The sequence below is a fragment of the Cavia porcellus genome, unplaced genomic scaffold (genome assembly GCF_034190915.1).
Source record: "Cavia porcellus strain 051 isolate PalLab524CR breed Dunkin Hartley unplaced genomic scaffold, mCavPor4.1 scaffold_16, whole genome shotgun sequence".
Taxonomy (NCBI): domain Eukaryota; kingdom Metazoa; phylum Chordata; class Mammalia; order Rodentia; family Caviidae; genus Cavia; species Cavia porcellus.
The window spans coordinates 42789947-42814185 of NW_026947499.1; the positions used below are offsets into that span (position 1 = coordinate 42789947).

At 40.3% G+C, this 24239-nt stretch overlaps 1 protein-coding gene across 2 annotated transcripts in view; it reads right to left on the reverse strand.

Moving 5' to 3' along the window:
• The window catches only part of Cpped1 (calcineurin like phosphoesterase domain containing 1), a 136216-nt gene that overhangs the window by 34523 nt on the left and 77454 nt on the right, over nucleotides 1–24239 (reverse strand). For both annotated transcript variants that reach the window (XM_003478168.5, XM_063226564.1), the window contains exon 3: nucleotides 8636–9058. In XM_003478168.5, coding sequence (XP_003478216.2) covers nucleotides 8636–9058 — 423 coding nt within the window. The remainder of the gene's footprint in view (nucleotides 1–8635; nucleotides 9059–24239) is intronic.

Below are 24239 nucleotides of genomic sequence, written 5' to 3' on the forward strand. Positions count from 1 at the left end.
AGAGGACAAAGGAAGCCTAGAAAAACTGAAAAACTGGTGAAGACAGGCAGTAAAGAGAAAAGAAACAATAAAAAAAAAGAACAACAGAATAAATACAACATAACTTGAAATAATGATCACACTAAAATTAAAATATGAACAATCAAGGAACAAAAAAAAAGGATAAATAATGTCTACTTCAGGAATGTCTCTGCTGTCACTGGTACAGAAGGCAGACAGAGCCCAGACCTATGATACTTTCTGCTCTTGGTTGTCTACTTTTCCCCTTAATTCCACTGTCTGCCGCATTTAGTGAGCCCCCTCTGTCACTGTTCTTGAAACCATGGTCTTTTTTTCTCTTTCTCTCTAGAATGTCCTTTAGTGTTTTTTTGTAGGGTTGGGTTGGTGGTCATGAAGTTCTCCAGTTCCTCTTTGTCATGGAAGCATCTTGTTTGTCCATTAATTTTGAGAGATATTTTTTCAGGGTACATCAGTCTGAGTTGGAGGTTAGTTTTTCAGGGTTTGGAATACTTTGCTCCAAGCTCTTCTTGATTTGATGGTTTGTGTCGAGAAGTCTGCTGTGATTTTGATGGGTTTTCCTTTATAGGTGATCTGTTTCTTTTCTCTGACAGCTTTTAATATTCTGTTCTTGTGTTGAATTTCAGGGATCTTGATTACTGTAGGTCTGGGTGTAGATTTATTTTGGTTATAGCTGGCTAGAGTTCTGTATGCCTCATATATCTGAATGTCATTTCTTTTTCCTATGCCTGGGAAGTTTTCTTTAATTATTTTTGTAAATAGCCTTTGTATTTCATTTGTGCTTACTCCTACTTCTTCACTTACATTTTTTATTCTTAAGTTATAGTTCCTCTTGTCATATTCTAGCCTGTGTATTGTTCCTTCTTGGTTCCTTGCTATTTTTAAGAGATCTTTCCTTTTCGCAATCACACATTGCAAACCTGTCTTCAAGGTTTGATAGTCTATCTTTAGTTTCTTTTAAGAAGTTTTACCAGCTTTCAATGGAGTTTTTAATTTCTTGGTAATATCTTTGAATGTTTCATTTATTCTAGATTTTAAAAATATTCTTCATTGAAGGTTTCTCTCCTTTTTCTATGTTCTTCCATTCTTCCATCTGTGTCTTGAGAGGTACTTAGTATTTCTTTTATTATTTATCTTGTATCTTCCTTTAATTGTATTAATATTTCTGTTTTGAATTCTTTTATAATGTCACAAAGATAATTCTTTATGTCAGATGCTGCTTTTTTAGACACCATGGAAGAGACACCCCAATCTCTTCTTTTTACCTCTCCTGGGCCAGTACTATTTGGGTTGGAGCCTGGAGACTTTCTTTTGTTTTTTCCTCTTGTCATGTTTCTGGTTTCTTCCAACAAGTGGATAATAGGGCTCCTGCAACTTCCTATATTGGCTATGATTACTCTGAAGCATGGTGGCTAGGGATTGTTGCCTTCCCCAGTCTGCTGATGACCACTGAAGTATAAGCAAGGATCGGCCAGGCTGGCTCCTCCCTTCTGAGCTGTCAACCACTGGGAGTCTTCACCATAGTAGTGTGTGCCACGTGGATGGGACCGGTTAGGGATAGCTTCAGGAAGACCTCCTCCTTAGCTTTGGATTGTGCACAGGGGCGGGACTCAGTCCAAGCAATTCTCACCAATCTCCTCAACGCTAGGAGTGGCTGACTGAAGCTGCTGTAGTTCTGGTTCTGGGCTTGTCGTGCCTGACTCTAAAATGTTGCCCAGCCAACTGCCCACTCCAGTGGGAGGACTGATCTTCCTGCACTCACTGTGAGCTAATGCAGATCTCCGAGCCAGTGCTGTTCTTTGCTAGGCTGCTCCCCTCCATGACCTCGTCCTCCCGCCAAGGCCCTTAGGCTCGCCAACCCCCAACTTCACCGCAACAGCACATCCTCGGATTTCAGCGACGTTTCCTACACAACAGGACTGGCTCCTGTGAGAGTGCATCTGGTAGCTTCTGTCCATGTTTTTCTTTCTTCTCCCTCGCTCCCCTTTAGTTTCTTCCTGGGTCAAGAGGATCCATCTCCTTCTGTCTGGTCTTCTCTAGGATGTTAAATGAGCATGCTACTCTTCCAACTTCAAGATCAATAATTACTACACATAGATTTTTTTAAAGGCCATTTTAAGCTTATTTTTAACAGGGATATTCTCAATTTGTACTTGCACAGCTGGAAATGGGGAGGAATATCTTTAGATGAAGGCAAGTTCAGTGAACCAATAACCTAACATACAGAGGAAGTGAGAGTGCTATGCAAAGACAGGTGCTAGGGGCTCCTTGTCCCTACCAAAACTCTAAGTCCAAGTTTCATCCCCATGGTGAGGCATTAAAAGGGTTGAAACAGTCCAGTGATATTATTTGGAAGTAGGACCTTAATTCAGCTATGGCACTGAGACCTATTAAGAGATATTAGGAGGTAATTAAGGTTAAATGAGGCCTTAAGGGTGGGACCCTGATTCCAGTGGAACCATAGCTTTATAAATTGGAGAAGCCTGACCTAGGACATCTGTTTCACTGTATGATATCTCATGCCACCTTGAGACCTTAAGACCTAAGAAAATCCTCACTAGCAAAGACCTCATCAGACAGAGACTGCTGCTGCCTGATCTTGAACTTCTCAGCCTTCAGAATTGGGAGCCAGGGGCTAGGAATTTAGCTCAGGGGCTTAAGCCTTTGCCTGGTAAGCATGAAGTCATGAGTTAGATTCCCAGTACCAAAAACAAAAACCCTGAGAGCTAAATAAATCTTCATTCCTTTTGAATCACTTAGCGGATAGTACTCACTTACACTGCAAAAATAGAATAAGACACTAGAAATACTGGGATTGTCATTGCTAATTTCAAGATAATACTAATTGCTATTTTTCAAACTAGACCTAAAATTTAAAGATGTAACATTTTGACTTTATAAATGAGACAATGCTGTTTGCCAGGTCCCAGAGGTTGCTTTTGGAAATGCTGCAGCTGGGTATTCTGGCACACCCCTGTAATCCTAACACTTGGGAGGCTAAGGTAGGAGGATCACTGTGAGTTCAAGGTCAGCTTGGGCTACATAATGAGTTCAAAGCTAGCCTGCACTACACAGCGAGACCCATTTCCAAAAAAAAATGTTGCATTGAGATTTAAAATTTTTGCTTGCGGAGTGTTCTACAACCCCAGAGAAGGAGCTTTTTACCTGCTTTGTCCTTCCTGTGGCCTCAGTTTATATCATGGAGCTTGTGCTACTTGCTGAATGAAGAAATGTTGACTTAACTTGGGGAATCAGCAGCACACATTCACACATGCCAGATTCTCAATTTATAAATATTTACCATCAGGACTTGATTTTAACTTTAATTAGCCCAACTGTTAAGGATACCTCCAAAGTGAGAAATATAATCCATTACTTCACACCAGATGTAGCTTCGACAGTGGGCCTGCTATCTAAGTTTTAAGTGTATGAAACAAAGGCAACAAATGACTCAAGTGTGATGTTTTATGGTGAATGGATCGAGACATAAAACATGAAACCTGGAAAATTAATTCCTGATCAAATCCTAGAAAATAAACAGCACAAAACTCTTCAACTTGATACACTGCCAGAAATTCTGGATTCAATGGATACTTAAACAAAGACTAAGTTCTCATTAGAAGCTAGTTTAAAAAATAACCATCAGTGGAGGATTTAGCTCAGTACTTGCCTGGTAAATACAAGGATGTAAATTCAATCCCTGGTACCAAAAAATCAAGATTCTTTTTAAAAAGTTACATTTGAATGACTGATTGACTGATTGAATTTTTTTTTGAGACAGGGTCTCCTTGTGTAGTTTAGGCTGGCCTTGAACTTACTATGTAGCCCAGGATGGCCTTGAATGTATGGTGATCCTTCTAACACATGGTTAAAAACTGTATTTTAAACAGAAGGCACTGTAGGATGATTACTGTTGTCTTGTGGACACATTTGCTAGATTTAGAAAAATCTATGAAATTATGCATTCAAAGGTTTTTACTAACACATTAAATGGAGAGAATCTGTTTAAAGAAGGATTCTATCATTAACTGCCATAAGAATTTTTCATCTAGTTTAGTGGTTCCTGCCCTTTTAAACTAGTAGCCCCTTTGCATAAAATTATATATGCATTCCTTTCTGCCCTAAAAAAAAATCTTAGATTCAAAATACAGTCTACCTTTCTGCACATGCCAGGAGCCAAGAGGATTTTGCTGTAAATGCTACAGAGACTGTAAAGCTGAAAAGTCCTAAATATTTACTAACTGATCCTTTTCAAGAAGTATGTAGACGCCTGCTTCAGGCAATGCAGTTTCCATCTGGAAGTCAGATGGTCAATACCAATCCATAGGTTATGTGGATGTTACCTGTGATTCTGCTGTAAGTAGATCCAAATCAAGCCCAATTTAATTCTCATTTAACCAATATTTACTTATCGGGACTACTAAGTGACAGTCTCAGCTTGGGGCTGGGTTTATAGTAATGAACACAGCTGGACTCTTTTTTCCTAGAGGAATCAGTATATGAACAGTTTCAACACAACACAGTAAGACATCAGAGTCAAATTTGAAGTTTTACTCTTCCTATGAAGTATACCATGGGAACCTGACCTTTATACTTTTAAAGCTTTGAATTTTTAAAGCTACAACCATGGGCTAAGATTTCTTTTTGTCTTTTTTTCTTTCAACATAAATACTAGAGATGAAACTCTTAATTCTGTGAAATTGCCCATTAACTTTTGCAGAAAAGATCAATTTATTGTAATCTTTTATAATTGCAAAATTTGCTCTGGGCTCTTTAATATACAATTCTGATCTCTGTTTTGAGAACAGAAAAGAGACAAGGTATTGAGATATGAGGGAAACATGGCCAGTTAAAGTGCCAGGCTCCTATTTTTTAAGATTGGGTTTTTAAAATTCCAACTCATGTTAACAGAGTCACATACTAATCTGCTGAAACAGCCATGAGGGTGGAGACAATGTCCAGCTTCTCAACCAAGATTTCATTATCTAACACTTGTCTTTGCAATACCCACTACAAATCAAGATGAATTAAGAGAAAAACCAATTTCTACATCCCTTGGATGTAACAAAAATGATTATCCTTAGGCGGAGCAAAAGACAGAAAACAACAGGGGCCGCTCCACATCTGTGTATCTGCCCTGCCCTCATATCTGTTTATTTGTACCAGTTATTGACGTTTTTATATCATACAAAGGTGGTTTTTTATTGAGCTTCAAAAGTAGAAACAGGATGTATTCGTTTCTAGGGAAACCTGAGCTTGGAAGCTCTTGGGTTTTGAATCACAGACCACATTCTTACACACAAGGTGGCCCATTGTGTAGTGACATCCCTTCCTCCTCATTTACCTCATCCCATTTAAAAAAAATTAATCCAACAATGGGAGATGATTGTTGATGCTCATTATTAAGTCATTTATTCATCCCACACAATGATTCAGAATTATTCATTAAACCTGATGGAAACAATCAGAGCTTTACCTCCATCGTGGTATGGGGAGGGATGTGTTCTTTTAAAGGATATTTTATAACAACAAAATTATCATAATTAAAAGCTACCCTAATCGTCTGATGAGCTTTTGACATATTTTTGAGTATTGACATTTTAGCACAAAGAGATAAATGAGACTGAAATAGTACTAGGGAATAATATTGCTGTGTGTATGTTGGAGGAGGAGGCACATTAAATATCATCTGCCATCATCACCTCCAATGTTATCCAGATCTTTAAGCTAACAAACTTTACAAAATATGTTTTGAACTTCTGGCTTTGAAAATGAGTCCAAATTGTGTTGTAAGCCCAGCCATGACCTGTGTTCTTAACTGGGTATGTAAATATCTGCGTGGAGCCTGCCTATGTGTGCCTCCCAACCTGGTAGGTCATTCGGGACCTGAAAGACCCAGAATTGGGTCTTTTGGACATGGTTTATTCTGTGTCTGAAGGTCATTAAGCAAAGGGCTTAGCTTGACAAGACATCCAAAATGGTAGTTGACTGTAGGAAGGCTCCTAGCTCTCTATTTTCCTTAGTTAAGCAGACAGGTAAAGATCCTAAGATCTCATACTCCTAGTGATCTCATACTGAAGGTGATACCCGGGGAAAGAGGGAAGAAGACATTGGGGGAAGGAGAAACTGATTGCTGAGTACCCTGGAAGGTTGGCAGGTAGATCAGGGCAGAGGGATGCTCTGGAGGCTTTCCCTAGGACTAGATGCCATGGAAGCCATGGGACTGGATGGGTGGGGGGCAGGTGGTCTGGAACATACAGTGGAAAGACTGTGTTAGCAGCTTCATGGGAACCTAGATTTGCCCTGTGCTCTGCCAGGCACAGGGTGGGTGCTTGACAACTAGTACACCATGTCAGCCACTGAGTACAGAAGTGTGCATCAAATACTTCTACTCCTTCATTCATTTCACAAAATGTATGAAGCTTCACTATGAGCTAAGACCTGAGCCAGGCCTTCCAAATGCAGAGGTGAGCAGAACAATTTCCCTGCCCTTAAGGTGCTGAGAGTTTAGGGAGGGCTTTAAACACATGAACACTTAAAAATCCACTGACAAGCATGGTATCAAGGAAAGCTGAGAAAGAATGAGGTAAAGGGGGATGTCACACAGATGGAGTCAAGGCTGAGTGGGCTTGGCTAGGCGTCATGATGTGGAGGAGGCCGGAGGGCAAAACAGCAATTTCTAGAATGGAGAACTGGGTCTCGCCCTGGGTTGGGGAAGTCAGGACCCTTCTTGTGGTTCCTTTGGGTTGCTAGGAGGGAAATGAGCAAGGCTGGAGCAGCATGCCCAGATCAGAGATGCCACTAGAATCCAGTTGAAACAGTGGTGGCTGAAAGAAGAGGATGGGCCGGATAGAAATTAAAGAGGTAGACTTAAAATTGACATGAAATAGCAGAGTCCTGGCAGACAAGAAGGACCATACTGGACATACAGTCATCAGGATGTGGGACCTTATGCCATTACAAGTGGAGAAAGGAAGCTAATCCCTACTATGCCTTTCTTTTTAAACCAAGTAAATCCTGATTATACTTTGGCTTTTCATGTAGCTCTATTCATGGGAAGAGGCTATCGCATGGATGGGGCTGAAGGAGGGCTCTGTCCTACTTTGATTCATCAAGTTGGTACTAAGACTTGTGGATACTCTGGAGTTATAACTATGGGTGTGGAGATACTCCTATACTGTGAGCCTGCAGGGCTGCTGGCTCCTATGTGATATCATGCCCCATTTTGGGTCTCTTGATATGTGGGCATCTTCCTAATACCACAAGGTGGTAGTAGCAACATGTGCTCTGCCTTTAGATGGGAAATCCAGATCATGTGCTTCCCAAGGCTTGGTCTACAAGAGTGGAAAATGAAGAACAGCCAGGACATGGCATCTGCATGGCTCGTCATATGCTATGAAAGGAATTGTGTCAGGGGCGTTAGATATTCTCCTAGCTTTCCTCTCTGTTGCAAAATAGCCTCTATAGTGGAGCTGATTCCACTTTGCCACTTTACTTCCCTGGCATCAGAATAGATTTCTGCACCAGCTAAAGCATGGAATAAAATTTCAAGGGCCTTTAATAGAAGTTTTCTAACTCTGTCTCTATGTAACAGTTGAAAAGTATCTCCAATTATGGCAGCCTTTTGTAAAATATTTCAGAAACACAGAAGGGCCTATTGTACCTATTTTAAGTATATAAAACACATTTAATACTCAAAGAAGAAAAGAAGGGAAACAGGACTTTAAAAAAACGAATGCTTACTCCTGGGTCAGGTCCCCTTCCTTTTTTCACATAACAAATAAAAGAAGATAACTTATTTCTGAAGTGTTTTTAATTAGAAAGCCTTGGAAAGATCTGAAAGGAGGAAATAGGACCAGTTGTCAAAGCTGGAATTTTGCTGAGACCCTATAACTCGGGGCTTTCAAAAGGAAAGATGAGGTGAGGGCTGAGACAAGAAAGTGCAGCATTGGAAGCTTGAGTTTCACTTCACAAACAGGTTGTCTCCATTTTAGTGAGTATGCAAAGTCTGTCATATGTATGACTGGCTAGAAGTCTACAGCAGGATAAGATCAGCCTACACACTTTTCCTTCTCCTGAGTCAAGTAGGGAACTTAATCCATCTCACTGGAGGCAAATCGAGGAGGCCCAGGACCTGCCTATCAAAGCCACAGCTCCAGATTTCCTGGGGGACACCTGACTTATGCTGGTGGGAAGCTCAGTGCTTCAATTTCAGCTGGCCCTGAGCTAGTTCCTCTTTCCTAGAGAAATGAAGAAAAAGACATCTCTGGCTCATGACATGACCTAAGGCACATGCAACTATATTCAGATCTAAGCTGTAGCCCCCATGTGGAAAATCTCCATCCTCATCTGGGAGCAACTGCCACACTTTTATAGGCTAGCATGGCTACAGCCTATCCTAAATGCTTGTTTTATTCTTCCCAACAATTCTATAAGAGAGCTATTACTGTTACTCTACCAGTAAGGGAACAAAGGATTAGAGAGCTTGTCCACAGCCACACAACTAGTGAATGGTAGATCTTGGAGTAGAGTCCAGTTCCATCCAAAGCTTCCCTCTTTGCCAGGTTGCAGAGGTGCTGGTGAAGGAGCTGCTCCAGACTCCCATTCTGGGACCTACCTGCACCAGAGAGCTTGTCGGCCAGCTCCACGCGCACAGCCTTGGTGAGGTTGAAGTAGTCATCATCCTCATCGATGCTGTGCAGGAACAGTGGGATATGCTGGAAGACGATGGCATGCCGGCACTTCCGTTGTCGTGCGATGCTCAGCTGCTGGTCCAGCCAGCAATCCTGGGCCTGCTTCAGGGCTGGGCACTGGGAGGCATCGTACCAGAATTGCGAGTTGAGCACCAGGAACAGGACACCCCCAACCCAGAAGCTGAAGTAGTCATCTCCCCACGTATGGTGGAACTCCTCGATGGTCTCGGCTGTGGGGACGTTGCCCAGGTCATGGTTGCCACTGACAAGGACCAGTGGGATCTCTCTGTCAAGGTCTTTGAGCACCCGCTGCAGGTCCTCAGTTTGCTCCTTGCGCCAGGGGGTCCCTGGAAGACCAAAGGTCACATTTTAAGAGGCCTAGAGGCAATTCATGTATTTACTAACAAAGTTAAGATAGAGAATAATCTGGAAATTCACTCAACAAGGTACATACAAACTCTAAGCATCACCTGCTAAAAACAAATCAACTAGTGAAGTAGGTACTTCTGTCTGTCCCTCTGCACTGAACCCTTCCCACTTTCCCCAGGACACCTTGGGATTCAGTATCTGTGTGGCCATCTGTCCCATCCTGCTGAGTGTTATAGTTTATATCTAGATGCCCTCCTAAAGTCTCATGTGATCGTAGATGGGACCTTTGGAACAAGTCTGAATTATCTGAAAATTCTGCAAGATGCATATGCCTACTGATCAAGCATTTGGTTTCTGGGACTTTGTCCAGTAAGGTACTGACAAGTCTGCAAGGCCATACAAATGATAAGAAATAGCCATCTGTGGATCTGATGTTCAAAGCCAGATACACACATTGCAGGGGAGCCCATGATTCACCACTCAGATAGCAGAAAAGTTGTAGCATCTATATTTTACTTTTCATAGAAATGAAAGAAATTAAGTTTCACTAATATTTTATATCAAGATCAAATCCATACTTTACTCAATGTCTTAATCACATTCTTCTTGCTGAGACACAATACCCAATGCTCACAAATTAAAGAAGGAAAGGTTTATTTTGACTTAGTTTGTAGAGAGTTTAGTCCATAATTGGCACAGTAGACTTGTTAGCCAGGAATCAGAAAGCCAAGGGTGATATAACTTCCTGAGTGGTACCCACAGTGGCCTAGCTAACACTTAGGAATTTTTAAAAGGCTTGAAGTTACTCATGTATGAAACATTATGGATAAAACACCTCCAAAGATTAAAAAATCTGACTCTGGTTAATTATGGGAAATAGAAAAGGGGAGGGGAGAGACTCTTTATGTCTGTCCTCCCTCCCTCTTTCCTTTATTAGGTACTGACTAGTTTTAACGTACTGATAGTTACTGGGGATAAGCTGAGAGTCAACTAGACACAAATTCTTCCCTCCAAACTGGGGAGTTGGATAATTTACCAACTGAATTACAGATGTTCCCTCACCCCATCTCTGATGTCATTAAGTGTTACTGAGAAAAGCAAAGCAGGATAAGGATATTACTTCCTGCACCATGCTAGTCCTGAGGGACATACTTGGTATCAGAGAGGCAAAGACAGCACAAGAAAAATGATGGAAAAAAGCAGGCACATTTCCCTAGTGATGATGAAAATCTACCTGAAAAATGATGTATAAGTGATGAAAATTAAACCCAACATTCATCATGAATTAAAAAGAAAGCTGGAGTGACTGTAGTTGAGAACAATTTATTGTGTATTTCAAAATAACAAGGGAAGATTTTCAATGTCTCTAACACAAAGAACTGATGATTGTTTAAGGTGATGGCTGTGCTTGTTACTCTGATTTGGTCATTACACATTGTACATGTGAATCAATACATCACAGTATACTCCATAAATATAGACAATCATTATATGCAGATAAAAAGTAAAGATAAAAAAAGAAAGCAAAAAGTCCTTATGAAGCAAATACAGCTAAGAAAGATCCTAAGGCATAATTAAAAGAAATCAGAATCCCTACAGATATAAAACAGCACATGTGAAACAGGAACCTCTAGAACTCGGGAAAGAAATGGAGGAAAAAGACAAAATCAACTTGGAAATTACATCTGCAAAGAGATTGCTACTATAAAGATTTCCTTTACGGTCAGGCACATGCCAAGTGCTCTGCGGATCCTAGGTGAGCTTGTGTCTTTCCTAACTGTTGGGCACCAAGATCCTCACATTCCCAACCAAATTCCATGGTATGGTCTAAATCTCCCATATTATTATTCTTTGCTTTGGGCCTATTGATATGCATTAGTTTCTGAGAGACTTGGTTAAATTGCCACTGTGATTGTGGATTAATCTTTCTTCTTGCAATTCTGCCAGGTATTTATTTATTTATTTATTTATCATCACACTGTGAGATGTGTAAGAGTCCAGAATTTCAATATCTCATTGAAATGTTTTTATATATAATGCTAATGATAAAAAATAAAGAAGTAGAGCTATATTGATACTACAGGAAGATCTTTAATATGTATTAAGTTAAAAATGTTAGGCATGGAGGAGTAAAATCTCATATGAATTTTTAAAAAGCTTACAGATATTCACGTATTCTGGATAAAACATCTCCAAAGATTCAAAGAATCTGACTCTGGTTAATTATGAGAAATAGAAATGGAGAAGGGAGAGGCTTTTCATGTCTCTTTCCTCCTTCCTTTTCCCAAACTTACATATCATTTTTGGAAAAGAGGGAAGGAGAGAAGTAGGGAAGAGGGAAGAAAGGACGAAAAAAATGTTTTAAAGGTGATGCCTTTTACTCAGGATCCTAGGGCTGAAAGATGGCTCAGAGGTCACTCAGGCAGTTGCACTCCAGACACTGGAGTTCTGCTCAGCCTCACCAGTCAGCCTCTGCCTCACGACTGGACCTGGCTGGAGCTGGGATCCAGATTTCCAGGTCCCACAATTAATGTGGCTTCTTTAGCTGGACCTGCACTGTGGGCATCTGTGTGGATTTACAGGATCTCCTTGGAGACTTCACCACTAATTCTTCAAATGTGAATAGTCTGCTAGTTTAGACCTTTAACACGGTGAATTACCTGAAAGGCACTCCAAAAATCAATGCTAATGTCACTATTTTCCTTGTTAGGTTTTCTAAAAGAGCCCAAAACCAACCTTAGCCTTCCTTCTTTCTATTCATACTGGTTTGGGGATTTCCTGATGATTAGGAAAGACAAAGCTACCATAGCATTTCCTAAGGGGAAGACTGTTCTAGGGTGTGAACTAAAGGCAAACACAGCAGCTTACTAGGGAGGGAAGACCAGCAGTGGCAGTGGGCCTAGAACTACATGCTTTGTGCAGAGAGCTGTCAGCATTACAGAACTGAGACACAAGTGAAGGTCCTAGCTCCAGGGAGAAAACCCTCAGTTGTTCTGATTCATAGGGTGAGCACTTTATATTACAGTAGGTTGCAGAATATCTCCCATTCCAGATTCTGCGGATATTTACTGGTGCTCTTCACATTATAACTGAAGCAGACACAGGGAATGTTAAAGCAGGCAGGAGTTAATGAGAATAAACAGAAAAGAATGAATACTCCAAAAGAAAGGTTTACTCAAGGGAAGGAGATTATGTCTTCAGAGTAATCCGCACCAGAGAGCTATAAGTTACACATAGTAATGTGATATCTGTTTCCAAATCTCGTAAGGATGCTATTTTGAGGGAAATCACAAATACCCTTCGATAACTTGTGAAAAACACGAAATCATCTTCCCTGCATCTCCTCAGTTGGAGATGAGCTTCTCTTGCATAGCTTTAATACTGTCACAAGTGCTGTATGGGGAGCCAGTGAGCCTGATCCTTGATCCTTGGTGCTAGTCTCTTGGGCAAGGTTCTTGGTTCCTTGGAACCTTGGTCTCACTGTGTGTGAAATGGGATGATAACTCACAAACCTCTTGAGCAGATTTAAGGATTCACATCAAGACAATGACGGCCAGATGGCTAATATAATAAACAAGTCTGCAGAAATGTTAGCTATCTTTCACTAGCCCCCTCAACCACATAAAATGAATTTTTCCTTTTTATCATTATAAAAAATGACCTACTGGGTATACATAAAAATCAATAAATCATTTCTGAAGCAATGGAAGCATTCTCCAGGGATATAAATAATTTTCAGGGGCTGGGGATTTAGCTCAGCAGCACAAGCACCTGTCTGACAAACATGGGGTCATGAGTTCAATACCTGGCACCTAAATAAATAAATAAATAAATTTCAGTTAAGAATTTAGCAGTAAAAGAGTAAATTCTAGATTATGTAAAGTCTTTAGTGAGAATATTTGCAGTCTGTTTAATAAGCTTTAATTTGTGTGTATCAGAATCTCTGGTGTCAGAATATCAGTAACATCTTACAATAGCTCACAGCACGTTTTTCTAAAAACACGCATGGTATTGTAGTAATGTATGAGAATAGAAGCCAAGTGCCGGCTTCCACACAATCTGATACAGACACCATAAACAGGAAAGATAGAAACCTGGACAAGGCTGTGAGTTTCCTATGTCTCAGGCAGGTTCTGCCCTTCACAGAAAGGATGCACGCAAGGAAGGAGAGGGAGGGAGGCGGGAAGAAGGGGAAAGAGTGAAAGCCTGCGATGCAGAAATGGCTTAGCAGAGGGAAGAGGAGGGTCGTTTGCAGAGCGAATTCAAGATAAATGAGAGGTATTTTCTGAGATGTGGGTACTGAGCAAACAGGGACCTTGATGTAAACACATACCGTCTTAGCTGGGAGGATGCCTGGATGGGACTGAGAGGAGAAGTATAGAAAGCTAAACATTTAAAAACATTTTTTTAAAAAGACAATGAAAATAGTAATAATTATGAAATATTTGCTGAACATGACGTCAGTACCCATTAAGGCAGAGATTATTATCTTGGTGAATCTCAAAAAGCCTTAAAATACATTCCTAATACACTCTCCAGGCAAAACAGGAAGAAGAATATTCTCAGCCTTTATGAACAAAACCATAAGAAATAATCTCCCTATGATTGGGAAACAGTTCTCTGAACTGTTCCTCAGCATCACAGTAGAACTCCTAGTCTGTGTGACACTATGAGAAAAGACACACACAGACTGGAGAGGGAGATATAAACTTGCCTGTTCTCAGAAGACATACCTTCTCCATAGACTGTTCCAATCTCCAAAAAACAAACAGGCTTCTGTCAGTCCCTAGTGAGGGAGGTGAGCTTACATGCCAGGTCAAATTACAAAAATCAACTATATTTCTGTAACTTGGCAATGAAGAACTAGAATCTAATGAGAGGATCTGAGAGAGAGGAGGTTAAGGATAACTGAAATCTTTGCTGCACTGGTTAGAGGAAGCAAGGAAGAACTTAAAAATAGTTCTCACGCATCTGAGCAACTGGGAGGTGGGTCACGTCATTTAATTGACAAGGAGAAAATGCAGTGAGAAATAGGCTAGTGGTAGAGTCAAGAGCTCCTTTTCAATGTAAAATTTGATGTACTGACAAAGGAAACAAAAGAGAAAAAGTGGACCTCATGAGAATTTAAGTTTTGGGCATCAGAAATCCTGTCAACAGAGAAAAAAGACAACCACAGAATAAAGAAAATATGTAGAAATCATGTCTGATAAAAGAGTTATCAGGAGACTGTCAGAGTTCCCAAAGCTCAGTTACCACCACCACCACCACCACCCCTTCCTCAGTTCAAAAGTGAGCAAAAGACTAAAAGGATGTTTCTCCAGAAAAGAAATACCATGACCAACAAGCACATGAAAAGTTGCTCTATGTCACCACAATTTAGAAAAATGCAAATCAAAACCACAATGAGCTGCTACCTCACACTATGAAGATGGCAACTATCAAATACAGAAAAGAACAGGTGTTGGTGAGGACATGGAACATCTAGAAATCTTGGGCACTGTTGGTGGGGATGGAACACGGTGCTAGCACTGCACCAAAGCAAAGGTGATTCCTCACAAAATTAAAAATAAAACTGCATATAATCCAGCAATTCCCTTACTGGTTAATGTGCATGAAAGAAGTGAAAATAGGGTCTGTTCACACCCATGTTCTAGCAGCATTTTGCACAAATAGCTAAATGTGTAAGCAACTCAATCATCCATTGACTCTTTCACAAACAAACCATACTGTGTGTGTGTGTGTGTGTGTGTGTGTGTGTGTACATACAATTATTCAGCCTTAAAAAAGGAATTTTGACACACGTTACAACATGAATGAACCTTTGGACATTATGCTGAGTGAAATAAGACAGTCACAAAAAAGAAAAAATATTGTGTGATTTCACTTATATGACATATGGCACAGTCAGACTCAGAGGCAGAAAGGAGAGTGCATATTTCCAATGGCTGCATGAGTGAAGAATAGAGATTTAATTGTTAAATGAGCACAGAGTTTTGGGTTTACAAGATAAAGTTATGCAGATAAACAGGGGCAATGGTTGTATAGCAATATGAATAAATATAATACTGCTGGATTCTATACTTAAAACTAGTAGTAAACTCTGTATTTTATCATGATAAAAGAAAAAAGAAATTGCCAAAAAGCAAAACAAAACAAAGCAAGGCGTCTTTAACCCTTCTGCGTTGGGATACTGAGCGGCAGCTGGATACAGGAAGGCTGAAGGTCCACGCATCACCAGCTCCCAGGGGCTGAAGGCCCCATGGCAGTGCTCCCAGGGCTTCTATTTCAGGGGAAGCAGGGGACCTCTGGGTTCACAGGACCTAATCTGTTATGAGGGGTAGTCTACGTTCATACTATCCTGTAAGCTTCAAGTTTCTAGTACCTAGCATGAAAACTATGATACCTCCTTTATGGAAATTGCTGTAAGTTAAGTGAGATCACATATTCAAGTACTCAATACGTAGGGGGTACTCATCTTTGTTCCTTCTCTCCCTAGCCGTCCCCTCGATAGTGACAAGTCAGAGGAGGAGGAGGGAGGCCAGCCTTGGGGTACCTGAGATCTCCCCGTGTTTCCTTTTCCTCAGGAGCTGGCTCCAGTGCTACTTCCCCTTGAGCTGTGCAGGTCAGAACCACACACATGCACAGGCTGACATGCTAGCACATGAAGAACAGCGCATGTTCACCAGGCAATCTTACTGCTGTGGTGCTTGGAGGCCACAACTGTCCTGTAGACAGATGGATTAAATTGGTGAGATGGATCAAGACCCTTGTACCGAGGGTGCCAGACCATAAATTCCTGGGCAAGCTGTGAGAAGTCCCTGGAAATGGAGCTAGTGGTATCCACACATGGGCTGGAAACGGAACAGCCAGGGCATCACCTATATGATTCAGACTGTCACTACAACTCCTTTCAGAGACAGTTAGAAAATATAAAATCAGATGTGAAGAATTTCATTACATCCAGGGACCCAATTCTCCAATTCTATGATGAGACTTTATCTTACAGAAATATACACAAGAATACAAAATATGACTACTCATTGCAGTACTGGTTGAGAAGATAAAATCCAAACAGGCTTAAATATTCATTAATAGGGAACTGGTGGTGTGTCCATACTATAGCACAAGAAACATGCATTTTAAGAATGGAATAGAGCCAAATCTAGTAACAGTGAGTATACAGCAGACCTATACAGTGAAATCTTTGGGGGACCTACAGTAGATGTGTACATGTATGCACAGGGAGTAAATGAAAACAGGAAATAGTAGGAACCAGTATTTATGACATAATTTTATTGAAAATAAATCAACAAAACAGTATATTGAGAAATGGAATATGGCAAAACTGTTGAGCAGAGGTTGAAGGACAAAAAACATTTCAGTGTCTTATAAAGGTTGCAAGTTTCATGAGAAAAACTTATTTTTATAATCAGAAAAATAAGATGTCTAAAAAAAAACTCCACAGATGTACTAAAGATAGCTCTTGTTAGGTGAGCAAGTATAAATGTATTTCAGATTTGGAACACATGTAAAACAAATGCCAAGGCTGATGCATAAGTTCAGTTTGTTACTCTCAGAAAAGAAAGGAAATGAAGACAAGAACTCAACTGAATGGCACTCTAAAAAATTCTTCTAAAAATTCACATTAAGTAGATTCAATTAAAAAATATTTAAGAAGATTGTGTTCAGGACAAACTGTGTCTTTCTTTCTAAACAACTGCATTTCCATAAATAGAATACTGTTCTATAGCAGTTAACTTAAAAAGTCAACATCCAGCATCTAGGGGTGGAGCTCAGCGAAGGACCACTTATCTGCCAAGTGCAAGGCCCTGGGTTCAATCCTTAAATACACAGACAGACAGACTGATATACACACAGACAGAGAGACAGAAACAGAGACAGAGACACACAGACACACACAGACACACACAGACACACACTCACAGACAGAGACAGAGACAGAGACAGAGACAGAGACAGAGACACAGAGCAAAAGCAAGCCAGTCAACAAATGTAGGGAGTCTGAGAAAGCAACACTAAGTCTTACTATTCTTACTGGAAGATCTGAATGAAATCTTTCATCAAAGAAGAAAGTATTTGTTTTTGTGTATCCAGTTTATACCTAGTCTTACTAAATATGAAGTGTTTTTTTAGCTTTTAAAGAAATTATTATTATTATTCCCCCAAGGAACCTAAAAATTATACAGCTGTTTTTATAACAGCTTTCAAAGTGTGCCATTCAATGGTATTTAGAAGACTCACAATTATGGATAATTACCAAAATCAGCCACAGAATATTTTTAACATCCTCACCCATTAGCACCATTCTTCGCTGCCCCCAACTCCTGTCACCCTAATTCTAGGTGACCACTAATCTTATTTTCTACAGACTTTCCATTATGAATGTTTTACAGAGATAATAGGTGGTCTTTTGTGATGGATATTCCCCCTTGCATCCTATTTTCACAGTTCATCTATATTGTAATCCATGTCAGTGGTTCATTCCTTTATTGCTGGGTAATGTTTTATTTAAGGAGGGTCATTTTTTAATCAGCTAATTAGTTGTTCTTTTTAGCTCTTAGGAATAATGGTGCTACGAACATCAAGTTACATGTTTTTGTGTAGGTGTGTTTCTCTTGGGGACATATTCAGGATGTATGCTAGGGTCTGGGTCATATTGCAACTATATGCTTACTTGTTTAAGGAACTCACAAATGGTCTTCCAAAGCACCACTTTACATTCTTAACAATACATAAGTGTCCCTCCCCTCATATCCTCCATCAGTAGCTTTATTTTTTATCTTTTTTTTTATTATAGCTATCCTAGTGGGTATGAAGTAGTATCTCATTATGGTTTTCATTTGCATTTATCTAATGGCAAATAATGCTGAGCATCTTTCCACGTGCTTTTTGGCAATCTATAGATGTTTTTAAGAAAATATCCACTCAGATCCTTTGCCTATTTTTAAATTGGCTTACTTGCCTTTTCATTATGGAATAGTAAAGAATTCTTTATGTATTATGGATACCAAATCAGATATAGGATTTGCAAGTTGTTTTTGCCCATTCTGGGAGTCATCTTTACACTTTTTGAATGTGTTCTGTAAAGTACAAAAGCCTTCAAATTTCTGGTTGAAGTCCAATCTGTCAGTTTTTCTTCTGTTACTTGTGCTTTTAGTGTTATATCTAACAATTATTACCTAATACAAGGTCCCAAATATTTATGCCTATGTTTTCTTCTAAAAGTTTTACAATTTTCAGCTCTTGGTTGGTCTTTAAAACATTCTGCATTAACTTTTATATACAATATGAGATAAAGAGTCCTACTTACTTTCATGTAGACATCACAGAAAAGACTATCCTTTCCCTACTGCATTGTTTTGGCACCTTTGTAAAAAAATCAAGTGGTCTTAAATGTGAGGGTTTATTTCTGGACTCTCACTTCTATTCCACTGATCTCTGTCTATCCTTATGCCAGTAACATACTGTTTCATTGCTGAAGCTTTCTGGTAAACTTGAATTTAGGAACTATGCATCCCTCAACTTTGTTCTTCCCTTTCATGGTTGTTCTGGCTCTTCTGTATCCCCTGAATTTCCATGTAAATGTTAAGATCATCCTGTGATAACAGTGGAATCAAGGTGAGCTCTCATCAAGGTCTACCATTGCAAAAGCTCAGTTTTTAGGGAAGGCGAGTTATCTTCCAGAACCAACTACTATCAGAAGGCTACTGACCCTGCTATATAAAAGTATTATGGTCCTGAGGTTCACAAGGAAAAATCACACTGCATGGAGGAAAGCAATGAAGGCTCTGAGACATTAGGGGCATTTATGCCAGAGCAGAATATCAAGGGAATCCGTTCACTTGTCTCTGTCCCTTGGCAGGATGTTCACTAAGATTCACATCATCTCTTGTCTGGGCTTCAGCAATAGCTTCATCACTTGCCTCCCTGTTTCTGCTCCTGCACACCCCTCTTCCCAAAATGAGTCTTCACCCTAAATCACTGTGTAATTAATTTCTAAACCCCTAATCTGATTAGAAAGAGTAGCAAGATGAGTGTTAGGTCCATCACCTGCCATGCCAGCTTGGAATACAACCAAACTGTGGCATGAGAGAAAAAAACATTTGCTTTGTTTAAGCAATGGTGACTTGGGTTTCTGTCACTGCAGGTGGCACGCACCCACTGAGGCATGCTGACTAGCAGGGCTGGCCCATACCCAGAGGCCGGAGCTGGTGTGCACTTGTGAAAATACTGTCCTAACCACCTGGTGCACTGGTTTTCAGGATCCACAATGCTGGATGGTGGGAGTGGCAGGCGACGGGGGCAGTGAAGATGTGAGGGTCAGATTAGGAGAACCATGTCTTTCTGAAGATGCACTTGGTCAAGGGCAGTACGATGCTTTAGAGGAAAGAGAACACAGGGAGAGGGGATAGCAAAGCGATGATTTATGGTTTTTACCTAAAAAGGTAATAAAGATTGGAACTGGGATATGATACCAGGAATGGGGAAAAAAAGATCATCTAAATATGTGTAAGCTTTATCTTGTTTGAAGCAGGAAACGTGGGAGGACAAAAATATGTAAATGGAATAGTCATTATTTGAATTTGTGATAACTGGCCAGGGTTTTCCATAAATTATCGCTCCTAAAGTGATCATCTCCCTGTATCTGTCTTCTGTAAAGCTAACCTTGGTGCAGCTGTAAGGTATGTACACACATAATGAGAGAATATTCAACTTTAGAACAGAATGTGACCAGGCACTCAGGGCGTGTGAATATTGCTCGAAGCTGACAATGCAGCATCCAGGGACCAAGAGGTTCCAGAGCACTTAGTTACATGCAGACTCACCTCGGGGCCTCAACGGTCTCTGTGGCAGATGAAACAAGCACAGCTCATTTCTGTTTAGAGCCTCTGGGGCACCTGATGCCTAAAACAGCCTTACTGCAAGGAGTATTCTTTTTCACTTCAAGATTCCATCATATCGCCTGAACTGTAGCACTAGTGGCTGTGCCTGCAAATCTTCACCTCATTTGGGATATAAGGGTTTTGTTTTTATTTGAGATGAGGTTTTTCTATGCTGCCCAGTGGTCTGGAGCTCATAGGCTGAGATGATCCTTCTTGTTTCAATTTCTCAGATAGCTGGGACTCCAAGTACCTGTCACTGCATCCAGCTTGCCATTTACAATATTAAATATACAATGTAATGAAGCCAATAGAAGTTTCACTATTAAACTTCAAGGATAGCTAGTGATCTTCTAAAACCAGAGGCAAAAAGTCTCTTTTTTTTTTTTTTTTTTTGCACCAGGAATCAAAATCAGGACCTTGCACTTGCCAGGCACACACTTGTGCCACTGCGTCCCAGCTATATCTCTGGCCCCAGAGGCAGAAATCTAAATAGCCCACATTATCCTAGGGCTGGAAAACCTGAAATGACTTGAATTCAGTTAGGCATTTATTCAACAATTACCTGATGCCCCATTATGTATTGCCACACCAACATCAGTAAGATACTACTTTGGCTTTCAAGGAACTCAATATGCAGAGAGAGACTCAGACATAGAAATAGATGATGAGATGCCAATCCATAGTAATGGAGTTATGTGATGGGGTCCCAGGTCCCCTGGAGCTCAGGGGAGATAATTGAGCCCAGGATATACACTTTTCCAGAAGCTGCCACATGTTTCCAGATATCAAAAACTTTGAAGGAACCAGGCCTAATGGAGTGGGGAAAGAACAAAAGGTGGGAGCTTTCGTGGACAAAGGGAAGAGCAGATAAGAGCGGAAAAGTAAGAAACCAGGGTGTCTTTTGGGAAGTAGAGCAGAAAGAGTAGGGAAACCAGAGTCTTGAGCGTAGCTGAGGTTTCTGGAGTGCTAACTGTGCACTAGGCACCGAGCTGTGAGGTCCACATCAGCTATCTCATTGGAGTCTACAAAAACCTCGGAGGGAAAGAGTTAATGCTTCAAATGAGGCACAGCCTGAGAGACTCATTCAAAGTCAGATTTCACAAGTGGGATAGCTAGATTTTAACCCAGGTAAAATTACCAAATCAACCAGAGGTGCCTAGTTAAATTTGAAGAATGGATCGTGTTTTAGTATAGAAATATTTTATGCAGTATTTGTGTTCCTGAGTTTTTATTTATCAGGTCTGTCAACCCTAAAGACAGGTGCCATCTGAGTTAACTAAGCCTTACTCTGGAGTTAGTACTGTATTCTCAGCAATGAATGAATGGCACCATCTCCTCCTGTTTGTACCAATGGCACATGCAAAATGAATACTGTTTGGATGGGTGCGTGGGTGGGTGGAGGGTCTCCAGTTAGCTCCATGGGTTTCTAATATTGAGATTCAAGATTACAATTTCAGGCTCAACTTCTTAAATAGTCAGCTATTTCCTAGTGTGTTGTTGAGGGTAGGGAAAAGTACTGTCTCCTAGAGTTGGCTGTAATGTAAATGGTTTCCATTCTGCGCATTGGAAAATGCATATTCTCTCTGACCCAGCGTGTTAACAACTGGGAATTTCCCCCAACAATATGTGTTAAAAACAAGGAACAAATAAGATTTTTTTTTAATACATTGTGCCTGTTTGTAAAAGCCTATCTGTGCTGGGCAACAGGTGAAGGGAGTGAGGTATGGGATTTAAGGAAGTCCTCACTTTTGGGTTTACACAGGTAAGATCTTACATCTGTAAGATAATGAAAACAAAATCCTCCTCAAACCCTACTTCCTGAGTGTCTTACTCATTTTACTCTGACTTCAGTCTTGGGCCACATCAATACAACATGCCTACTTGGGCACAAACAGGAGCCTGGGGAAATAAATCACTGTCCATACAGTGGAATGTTATTTATCCTTGGTGGCTTGTCTGGGGAACACTGAGTGCCAAAGAGTTGCCTTGCACACAAGCATCACATAATTGAATCATGAAAACTATCAATAACAGTCACCAGCTGTTCAAGGTCACATACAGCTTTCACAATGTAAGATAGACAAGGCTGGGAAAGAAGTAAGATCAACACAGTAAACATAATTTGCTATCACATACACAAGTGACCATTAATCCTGATGTGTCAGCTTTCTGATATGTCAGCATAGCAAATTAGTAGAGCATGCTCCTGTGTGTGTCTGGGTGGCTCATGGAGGGTCATGGGGCCTATAACTGGTCCCTGGCCCCTTCCACTATGGCACTGTTTCTGTGCTCTGCTTTCTGGCCTTCACGAATGAAGTGTTTCGCTCCACCACATCTTTCTGCCATGAAGTTCCTTCCTTGGAGTCAGCCAACCATGGACTGAATCCTCCAAAACCATGACCTAAATTAAACCTTTTCTCCTTTAGATTGTGGGTGTCAGTATTGTGTGTTATGATGGTATAGCTGACTAATACAGCATGACCTAAATTAAACATTTCCTCTTTTGGATTGTGGGTGTTGTACTGTGTCTCACTGATGGGACAGCTGACTAATAAAACATAACAGAACTAGACACACACATGGATAGAAGGTCTCAGGAAGGATGCCTGAAAAACTGGTACTCTGTGCTATCTCTGGAAAAGGAAAGTGAGTTGGGAGAGATTTTTACACATTCTTTTGTACCTTTTGAATTTTGTTCCATGCATCTAAATTCTCCATTAAAAAAAAATAAATAAAAATATGAAAATAAAAGATAAGAATAAAAACATGCAAATAATCTTAGCAGAGTCTCTAAAAGACACATGAGAAACTGGTGAGTTGTCTCCAAAAATGAAACTGGTATCCAGGGTGCAATAAAGACTGGCTTACACTCCCTATTTGTATGTGGGATTTGGTATATTTCTCCCATAGGCACATGTGACCTTAAAAAGTAAACATACATAACTGCATGTATATACTAATTCCACATACATTCTACAACATGCACACAAATGTGAATGTTTTTATCAGACCACTGTTGGAACTAAGCAAAAACAAGCAACCGCCCATCTACCTGGATAAGAGAGAACATGCAGGTCTTTGCACATAGCTCATCATCTTCGTGGAATGTGCTCTTGCTTTGTGAGCAGGTAGTCTTGTTTTTCCTTTCCAAGGGATGTTATGTGAGGAGAACAATCAGAATACTGAGGAGTCATGATTTTCCCCTTTATGGCTTTGTCCACTGTGGAGAAGGAAGCCTTTGCCCTAAAAATAAGGTCCTTTCTTCTTTTCTATACCTCTGATATGCACATAGGCATCTGACTATATATAGGTAAGAAAAATTTTGTTTACAGCTCAACACAATTAATGTTATTAGGACAAAAGTTTCATAACCAGTACCTTTACCCCACAGTTAAAATCTTCTGGGCATGGCAGATAAAGAGTAAACACATCACAGTGGGCCAGGAAGGCTGTTCGTGGAGCAGTGCCCTAATATTTCAGAAGCAGTAGTAAAACCCTAGATGGACAAGATGAACTCTTGGTTATGATGCCTTCCTTAGGATTTTAATGCACTACAATTTACTGTTTACTGAGAACCCAAGTGGGTTACTACATTTCCAAAACCACAGGTGTTTACATTACTGACACCCCCCCCCCAACATTTGAGCTGCATCTTCTGAAGGGAAACTCACCACTATGTTTCATTTAAAATATATCTCAGCCAGAAATACAGGTGGATACCACAAAATGTCCTTACCCGCACATGCAAAATATCACAATAATACACATCTTGTCTTCCCCTTTAGAGGTAAAGGAGGAAGGAAGCTGCTGCAAACTCCTGAGGAATATAAGCCTCTTACAGAAAAGAGAACAAGAAATAAGCAGCAAACCTCTGTGTGCCCCTTCTCTTTAACCAGTTCTGGCCAGCAATACACTGATGGGGCAAAATTCCAGCAGCAAACCACTGTTAAAAATAATCATTCATCCATTCATCTCTGAGACCTTCTAAATATTTTCTTTTCCCTATGGAGGTTGCCTAAATAGCAGGCACTGATTTCAACTGTATTAAGAATCCATTTAGTGTTTTAGTAAAAAGTCCTTTTTCTTTTCTTTTCCCAATAAGAACAACCAAACTAATATACTTTGTAGCAAACAGACAGGAAAATATGTGTGTTAGGTAAAGAAATAAGACCTCTATAATCCCTATTCCCTGTGGGTATAAGAACTCAAATGAGAGCTGATCACGATATACCAACCCTTGCTGGCGATTTGGAAA